The sequence below is a fragment of the Liolophura sinensis genome, chromosome 13 (genome assembly GCF_032854445.1).
Source record: "Liolophura sinensis isolate JHLJ2023 chromosome 13, CUHK_Ljap_v2, whole genome shotgun sequence".
Lineage (NCBI taxonomy): Eukaryota > Metazoa > Mollusca > Polyplacophora > Chitonida > Chitonidae > Liolophura > Liolophura sinensis.
The window spans coordinates 6315251-6324937 of record NC_088307.1 but is presented as its reverse complement, the minus strand read 5'-3'; the positions used below and the strand labels follow the sequence as shown (position 1 = coordinate 6324937).

At 40.9% G+C, this 9687-nt stretch overlaps 1 protein-coding gene across 1 annotated transcript; it reads right to left on the bottom strand.

The window, feature by feature from the left end:
• Nucleotides 1–652: 652 nt before the first annotated feature.
• On the bottom strand, nt 653–8149 carry LOC135480501 (uncharacterized). The gene is made up of 3 exons (XM_064760348.1): nt 7986–8149; nt 2532–2701; nt 653–858 (listed from the first exon to the last, which is right to left on the bottom strand). The coding sequence occupies exons 1-3, from the start codon at nt 8147–8149 to the stop codon at nt 653–655; spliced, it is 540 nt and encodes a 179-aa protein (XP_064616418.1).
• Between the last annotated feature and the right edge of the window lie 1538 nt (nt 8150–9687).

Sequence of the window (9687 nt, the reverse complement as noted above, 5' to 3'; positions counted from 1 at the left end):
CATCTCACAGGTCATACATCTCACAAGTAACACTTCTCACAGGCCATACATCTCACACGTCACACTTCTCACAGGTCATGATTCACACAGTCATACATCTCACAGGTCATACATCTCACAAGTCACACTTCTCACAGGTCACACATCTCACAGAGGTCATACATCTCACAGGTCATACATCTCACAGGCCATACATCTCACAAGTAACACTCCTCACAGGTCATACACCTCACATGTCACACTTCTCACAGGTCATGCTTCACACAGTCACACATCTCACAGGTCATACATCTCACAGGCCATACATATCACAAGTCACAATTCTCACAGGTCATGACTTTTTCTATTAAAGGGATACGGAATCGACGCTGATTGGCTGACCGCGGAGATAGGGTTTGCGGTGTTAAACTCTGCTGAACGCTTGAATAAATCTAATACACCTAAAATTCAGCTTAGGCTAGGTATAGCCCTGACATGCCTATCCCTCACATCAGCCAGTAAGAATCGATTCTGTATCCCTTTAATTTAAATATAGATTTAGTCCCAGAAGCATTCTAATTTTTCAGTTCACTCAGTTTCAAATAGGCTTGTCTGTTTGTGGCACACGGTCATCTTGTACAGATTTTCCACACGCTTTTGGTGGTAGAAACTCTCATGCCCTTGCACCCGACCAAATTATGCAAACAATACTAACGCCCGTGTAGGAGCCGTCGTTGGTCAGTCCGTATTTCGTCTCCCCGGCCCTGTATTTTAGGAAGGCACTGGTCGTGATTCCGCAGCACGTATCCTCTTCCACCAATGACCCAACGGCTTCTGAGTCCCCCATGGCCATGTTCCCCTTCCCACACCAGAGGGTTCCTGAAAAACACATACAGGTTAGGTTATATTTACCTTCCTACCCAAGAGAGTTCCAGAAAAAAAACAAAGATGGCTTAATTTACACCTTCGCAGACAGGAAAATTCCCTCGAAACAGACAAGTACAGCTTATGGTATTTTTCCATGCCCGCACCACAAGATTCCAGAAAAACAAAGATATCTTAAGTTGTTTTCTCTTTCCCACATTCATCAGAGGGATCCTGACCGGAAAATCCCTCACCGAAAAGTTCCTGTAAAACAGAGATAGCTGACTTTATTTTCGTATATAATGCTTTCCCTAAAACACAGACAGAAATAGAGGGTTCCGCGGAAGACTCAGCAACGCGCTGAAACATAAGTGGTGTCCTTGATGCACCATAATAAAGTAAATAACGACGATGTCACATCGGTTTTGCGACTATATAAAAACAGTGCTTATGTCAGAGTAGTTATTCCACGCCTTCCTTAATGGAGCATTTAATATCTGTATTCCTGAGTACGCAGTGCATGGATACAGTTTACAAGGATTTTGTCCACGGGTAAATATATATTTGTAAGTAGTAGATGTAACTGTCACTGTGCTGGACATGATAAATTTGGTAAATAAACCCACCACACCATTCATACATTTGATTGCAAACAGATTTAAAACAATGCACTTGGAGAGTTTCTAACTCACATTTTTATTCATCTTTCTTGGGGCAAGTCTGGTGATTTCAACTGTGGGCTGTTCGATTGGTATGTCTGCCGGTCGATTGATCTGTGGGCCGTTCAGTTGGTCTGTCGGCCGGTCGGTTGGTCTGTGGGCTGTTCGGTTGATCGGTCGGTTGGTCTGTGGACCGTTGGATTGGTTTGTTGATCGGTCGGTTAGTCTGTGGGCCGTTCGGTTGGCCTGTCGGCGGGTCGGTTGGCCTGTGGGCTGTTTGGTTAATCGGTCGGTTGGTCTGTGGGCCGTTCAGTTGGTTTGATGGTGGGTCGGTTGGTCTGTGGGCTGGTTGGTTGGTTTGTCGGCCGGTCAGTTGGTCTGTGAGCTATTCGGTTGATTGGTCGGTTGGTCTGTGGGCCGTTCGGTTGAGCCGTTCGATTGATCGGTCGGTTGGTCTGTGGGCCGTTGAGTTGGCCTGTTGATCGGTCGCTTGGTCTGTGGGCTGTTCGGTAAGTCTGTTGGCCTGTCGGTTGGTCTGTGGACTGTTCGGTTGGTCGGTAGGTTGGTCTGTGGGTCGTTTGTTTGGTTTGTTGATCGGTCTGTTGGTTTGTGGGCCATTGGATTGGTTTGTTGGTCGATCGGTTGGTCTGTCGGCCGATGGGTTGGTTTGATTTTCGGCCGGTTAGTCTGTTGGTCGGTCGGTTGATCTATGGGCCGTTCGGTTGGTTTGTTGGTCGGTCGGTTGTTCTGTCGGCCGGTAGGTTGGTCGGTTGACTGGTCGGTTGGTAAGTCTCTTATGGAGTATTTTATCCCTTGTCACAAAGTTGTAAGTTTGTCAGTCAGCTTTTTAACGACATTTACTTAACAAGAGCTCTGACTTCAAGATGACGTCGAGAGTATTGTGAATTTGAGCTTGTTTTCAGAATGCCTATATACAGCTTTTAATGCCCTTACAAGTGAAAACGGAGTACTCCAAGCCTGTATATATGAACTGTCCCCGTTACCATGACTACAACATATTATACCGACCTGGATAGATTCCCTTCAGCACGCTCCTCTTTCTCCGCCAGTTTGATTGGGTCCCAACTGTATGCGTATTTAAATTAATACATCCCGATATCTTCGCTCTCAGTTCGGCTGTGCTCACCAGGAACTTGCTTTCCTCTGGCACTTCTGACAATATTTCTTGTATTGTGTCACTGATCAAAGAAACAACAGAACAAAAATTAATGTCTACATCGCTGGTCATGTGATCTTCACCTGCTTTCCGTGTCTAAAATGGCCGCTGCTGTCCCACAGTTGCCAGTCTTACTTACACGAACAAAACCCTCACGGACACGTTAACACAGTATTTCTACTTACAAACATTGTCAACAGGTTGTAGTGGTTTAGAGCCAACAACTTATACTGTCAGTTATCTTGTTTCCCATCGAGCCAGATGAAAATAAAACAAGCCACATAAACTGGTTGAAAAATACACTCAACAAAACCTAACACTAAAATAACAGAAGTATGCAATAAATAAAAGATTCTCTCGAAAATAAATAAAAAAATTTTGACCGCGTAGGAACAACAATACATATTCCATAAATTATGAGCATATGCAACTCAGTGCACGGAAGAGTCTTTTTTTTTTTCTCATGAACAGATGTTTTCCGAAGTTGTCTATTGAATGATGCTCCTGATATAGTGTGACCTCAATTCGGTAGTTCTCCTTTCATTCTTTTTCATGTATTTTGACCAACGACGCACCTCGCACAGGTTTCGTTTCAGGCAATATACTTCATTATATATTTCCTTGAAATGGTACTAAAAGATAACACAGCTATAAAGGTACAACAATTCAGAAATCTAAATTTTTCAAGGAAATGTGTACGAACAAATATTTATTTATTTATTTATTTGATTGGTGTTTTACGCCGTACTCAAGAATATTTCACTTATACGACGGCGGCCAGCATTATGTTGGGAGGAAACCGGGAACAGCCCGGGGGAAACCCACGGCCATCCGCAGGTTGCTGCAAGACCTTCCCACGTACGGTCGGAGAGGAAGCCATACCCTCCTAAAACATTAGCGTTAACTTTAACACTGCAAAGTCCACGAGGAATGATTGCACTTACAAGAGTTGCATGTATCTGACCAGTTTTATTAAGTGTTTATGTTCCAACATTAAAAGTGTTAAATTATTTTAAATCTGTTTCAAGTGTTAGATTAACCGACTTTTAATTGAGCTGAGATGTGAACACATTGGCGAGTGTCAAAACATTATCACTGTATAAAGGTGGTCAGAAAACTCCTGGTGATCGTGTTTAAAGTAACACTTTAGCTTTAACACTGTGTGCGAGGAAAACACGACTGAATCATTGGAAAATCCTTTAAATTCATTTTTTTTATTTGATTGGTGTTTTTTTACGCCGTACTCAAGAATATTTCACTTATGCGACGACGGCTAGCATTATGGTGGGAGGAAACTGGGCAGAGCCCGGGGGAAACCCTCGACCATCCGCAAGTTGCTAGATGACCTTCCCACGTACGTCCGGATAGGAAGCCAGCATGAGATGAACATGAACTCACAGCGAGCGCATTGGAGAGAGGCTCCTGGGTCATTACGCTACGCTAGCGCGCTAACCAACTGAGCCACGGAGGTGCCCCGAAAATCCTTCGAAAGTTAAGGGTTAAGGGTCTAATTGGATCATTGTGTGCGTACATGTATATGTTATATGTATCATTGATTTGGCCTGAACTTTCTGATGTTCCTGGAAAGGCAAATGTACTAAGTCAACATACGGATACTTAAAACAGGAAATTGCGGAGATGAGATAGGTAACAGCGTCGTCTACATGTACGTGCATGTACGTCCATCGTACGAGCCTTATATATATATATATATATATATATATATATATATATATATATATATATATATATATATATATATATATATATATATGCTTTTTTTCGACTAGCAGTATATAATATAAATAGGGGAATTACTTTAATTGAGTGAATCTAATTTTTCTGTTTAAGTTAGTTTCAATAAACTTCTGGGCACCCACACAAAAGTTTTCATCTCGATTTAGCCGATCGGTCTTTGATTAATTATGACGTATCAAATTAGGAATCTGGATGAGCGACTTCACAAACCCGTATGTAATCATCCTGTCGTACACCTATACGGAGTTAAAGGCTGTCGCGAAATGATTCGTGTAAGGGTGTGAATACGACACCGTGTCTCTCTAGTCTTCACCTCTGGGCTGGGACACCATATGTGTCCAGCAAGTGGCCATAAAGACAAACCAATTCGCAATCATCAAAAAATTACAACAGAAGGGCAGTTTTATAGCCAATTGTATATTCTAAATGACAATATTTGTTCGGTGAATTGACAACTGGTTAATTGCTGGGAGTCCGCAATAAACCGAACTATCCTCTAAATGCATGATGAGATTCCGGAAAAGAAAATCTGTGTGAGCTATAAAAAGTCAGCGTTGCAAATAATTAGCTTTAATTTGAGTTAATTACTGTGTATCAGTGCATTTTTTTTTAAATTATACATTAGTTTGTTTGTAAAGTGAGCCTCTAGCTGTTTTTGCTGGGGTTCGCAACGTACAGCTATGTAAGGATTGGCAAACGTATCTAGATATAGGCCCTACATGTATACGTGACCTTAATATAGGGAAAAACCTGGTGAAACTAATGAGATAAATAAAAAAAAATCGTAGAAATGGCGAGAAACATCGTGGAAAGAAATCAGTATCGTGAAAGAAATGGAAAACTCCATTGGCGAAAAAAACTCGTGGGATTTGCGAGAAACTTTGTGGAGGGAATGAGAAAATCGTGGAATTGGCGAGAAACTATGTGGAGAGAATGGAAAAGTCGTGCAATTTATTTATTGTACTTATTTGATTTATTTTGATGTGGGTAAGTCGTGGATTTGCATGGCGAGAAACTAGCCTCGCATGGCGAGAAACTATGTGGGGGGAATGGGAAAGTCGTGGAATTGCATGGTGAGAGACTTTGTTTAGGTTGTGTAACTAATGCACAGGGAACGCTTGAAGTTTACAAAGACGGGAAACTGAAATTTTGCTCAGAAAAATCGTATCACAGAGATATATAATTGTATGGATCTGTATACAGCCGAAAGGCTTATATATATTTCATTGCATTACAATTCGTCTAGTACACATACTACATGACCTACTGTATGCATAAATACGGAATAAAGGTTTTCTCATCCCCATGTATAAAATGTTAAACTTAAACTCTAAATTCATCATGGCGCGGATGGATTAGCTTTAAGAATTGATCAGACAGATACCCCTATAAAGAACAAAGGAAGAAGGTCATTCTTTCTTATGGCTGTCTTATAACAGTGGATTGTACGTGATTATAATGAGCATTACACACAATACATAAAAACTATTGACATGGCATCTTTAAACCCACGTTTAATGTATGTGTGATTAGAACAATGGCTGTTTAGCCATATTGAAGGTATGATTAACATGTGATCTTACAGCAACATTGCCCCAGCATGGCCCACAGAAGCAGGTGATGTATTTCGCGTATAGGACTAGATAACTACGATACTGGGGTGTATAGACGATGTGTACGGCAGTATACACCGCTTTATTTACATATAGGAAACTTTTACATAATATATAATTTTTTTGCTTTTGTTTTTGTTTATTTTTTTGTTTGTTTGTTTTTGTTTTTTCAGTAAACTGGTCATTTATTTTTCTCTGCAATTTTACACTGTCATAGCAGTGTATGTATTATTCACACACGTGTTGACGTGTCACAGCTTTGCGTGTTTATGTTTAGTTGACAGGCTTGTAAATCGGACGCCTACTATATTCGTTTCGTGACGACACATGTACGGTATATATGAATATTGTACCATGCAACATGGGCGTCAGATTGGCAAAACCAACAGCTCACTAGTGCAAACGGGTTTTTAAAACAAACAAGACCATATGTGACAGAGAAATTAACCAATTAATTAATCAACAGATGGCATATATACATATCATCAGGTCCGCTGTATCCATGACGTGTAAATTTCACATTATATACGCCAGTAAAGGTTGTAGGTATTTTACATTATATACACCAGTAAAAGTTGTAGGTATTTTACATTATATACACCGGTAAAAGTTGTAGATATTTTACATTATATACACTAGTAAAAGTTGTAGGTATTGTACATTATATACACCGGTAAGAGTTGTGGGTATTTTACATTATATACACCGGTAAAAGTTGTAGATATTTTACATTATATACACTAGTAAAAGTTGTAGGTATTTTACATTATATACACCGGTAAAAGTTGTAGGTATTTTACATTATATACACCGGTAAAAGTTGTAGATATTTTACATTATATACACTAGTAAAAGTTGTAGGTATTGTACATTATATACACCGGTAAAAGTTGTAGGTATTGTACATTATATACACCGGTAAGAGTTGTGGGTATTTTACATTATATTCACCGGTAAAAGCTGTAGGTTCCATTACATTTATAACGTGGCAGCAATTGCTGTATATGTCCCTGTGCACCAGAAAATATTGGTGCCACTTTTTAACAGCAACTGCTAAATCTTCCACATCTTACATTATGTATTAATAAATACCACAGGTGACTTTCGTGGCGGAAGTGGTTAGCGTATCAGCGGGGCGCAATGACGCAGTTAGGAGCCTCTTATCAGTGCTGAAGCTGTGAGTTCAAATCCTGTTCATGCTGGAATCCCCTCGGGAGAAATTGTCCTGTTATCCCAGTAACAGAATATTGTGTTGTTCTGAGTATCACATTATCTTGCAGAAACATAATCTATTCTATCATAACTCAGACCTCAAAATATTATGATAACTTTAACAAAGTAGTTTTAGAGCGTATTTTTGAGCTGGTGAAAATAAACATCAGTCAAATAGTATGGTCGAAATTGGGAGAACTGGGATCAAACCCGGGTTGGGTCATACGAAAGACTTTTAAAAATGGTACTTGTTGAGACGCACCACATATGAAGTGAGGGCTCAGTCCAGGCCTTTGGCAGGGACTTTGTACATTTCACGACGTCGCTATTCGTATTTGCTTGGCGGCATACAATATAAGCAGGCGATAATGTTCGTCTGGCCGTTTGCGGAATCTAATGTTCGTTGAGGACCACGTACTTGTCTACCATCGGGAAAATCCGTCAATAACTTCCCCAAAGTTCAGTGCTTTACTCCGGGTGCTCCTGTTTTATCTTTCCATAAAAGTTATCGCCATTGTACAAGTGAAAAATGATTGAGCACGGGGTTAAGTGATAATCAAGTTAACGAAATGAAGGCTCTTATTAGCCATCTCATATTTTATGACGTCCGGCTTTGGCGATCGGAAAAAAATTGTCGTAATACTAAATACCGGTAATAAAAATGAACAGAAAGTGAACAATTTCTTGAACTTGAAATTTTTACAATTTCTATACAACACTCACCTGTCGGCGTAAACTTCACATTCCTTCACAGTTCCGTTAGGGTTGAGAATCTCCAGAACCAGCTGACCGAACCCTGTGAAGCTGACACGGGACACCAGCTCAGTTTCGCGCCCGAAGGCAACGGTGAGAGCCAGTAGAGCGAGCAGTGTGAGGGACCGTACCATAGTGCGGAAAGAGTCAAAGTAATGCTTGGTCACAGGGTCAAAGCTTTCATATAGCCCTATTGGCTGATGATGACGTAGCTGACATACATGTAGCTGTGCCGATCTACTATATTCTTCATTATATACAGGATGTTTTTAGCTTCTTTTATTTTTGAATATGTTTGTGACGTAGGCTACCATTATATTGACACGGATGAAATACACATCCCACTCACAGTGCTCAACCAACCAGAACAGCTGGCCGTACAGGACAAAGACTCGGATGTATAGGAAGGGCAGCCGAAGTTACATGGACAGTTGTTAGTATTTATAGTCATATTAAACATGTACCTGGGCTATAAAGGCCAAATGTTTTGTACTTCAGGATCAAACTCGTGGATATATAATATAAATTTCAATAGCTCAGCCACAACTCACCTGTGTAAATACTCCTTGTATATACCGCACAAGTGGCAAATGTGTTTATGTTTTACCTCTTTTGTAATATATACTGACTCAACAAAGTAAGGAGTCATTGGGTGAGTGTAGACTACAAATACTGTGTCGTCTTGTGGCAGGGAGAGTCCATGCCGCCAAAGTGCTGCCACCAACAAAATTATCATGCCCGAGACACCAGACATGACACCGCACACACATTATTCTGACACCGTTTCCTTGCTCTAAGCTCTTAGTGCTGTGCGCCAAGCAAGGCAGCAGAAGTTTCATTTTTACAGTCTTTGGTATGACCTGATCCAGGTTGGATCCCGAAGTCTACCGACTTCGAGATGGATGTTCTAATCTCTAACCGAAGTGTTCTCGCCACCATGGCAGTGTGCAGGGTGTCTAACGTGCTGTCTGCACCACTGCAACTTTGCTGTGACGGCATCGACGCACGAATGCGCAACTCATTCACCCACCGATGATTTCCTAGGGTTTGTGGGTGTATGCGACGATGGTCTGGAATGATTAAAGCGCTTTCTGAGTTCTCCTGGGCAATCATACCAAACGCCCGATTACGTTCCTTAAACGCCAGTCTTGGAATGATTTCGTAATGCCTTTAAGACTGAAGTCTTAAATGTGTGACTGTCCAGTGACAGACAAAACTGGCAAATCAGAGCGTGCTGTGTTGTTAAATACTCACCACGAGGCAAAAGTCTCATGTGATCCGTGTGTTTCATGTAACGAGTAATTTACGCTGTGAATGCGTATCCCAAGGTCGCCTTTAACGATAATTAATGTAGGATAAGTACTTGTACAATTTTTTTCATTCAGTCGTTTTTAAAATTCTACAAGAGTGTAATAGTGAATATTGCTTGGGATGACATTTCCTGGGTATGGTACTGAGTATATAGCGCTAAAAGCTAACAACATCGGGTATCCAATTAGTGGCCTCCAAGTAACCTGTATCGGTACCTATAACCGCCAGCATTTCGTGAACAACCGACTATATATCAACCATCCAAAAACAAATTGACTGATTAATTGATTGATTGTGGGGGTCTCCGTGGCCGCGGGGATTAGCACGCCGGCGCAATGATCATAATGGCTACCTGTCCGGC

Excerpts from the sequence above, each read along its gene's own strand:
- LOC135480501 (XM_064760348.1), bottom strand. The coding sequence starts at position 8,149 with ATGGTACGGTCCCTCACACTGCTCGCTCTACTGGCTCTCACCGTTGCC. Across the intron at positions 2,702-7,985 it reads TGTGAAGTTTACGCCGACAG|TGACACAATACAAGAAATAT; the intron begins GTGAGTGTTGTA and ends TTCTTTGATCAG. Across the intron at positions 859-2,531 it reads GCTGAAGGGAATCTATCCAG|GAACCCTCTGGTGTGGGAAG; the intron begins GTCGGTATAATA and ends TGTGTTTTTCAG.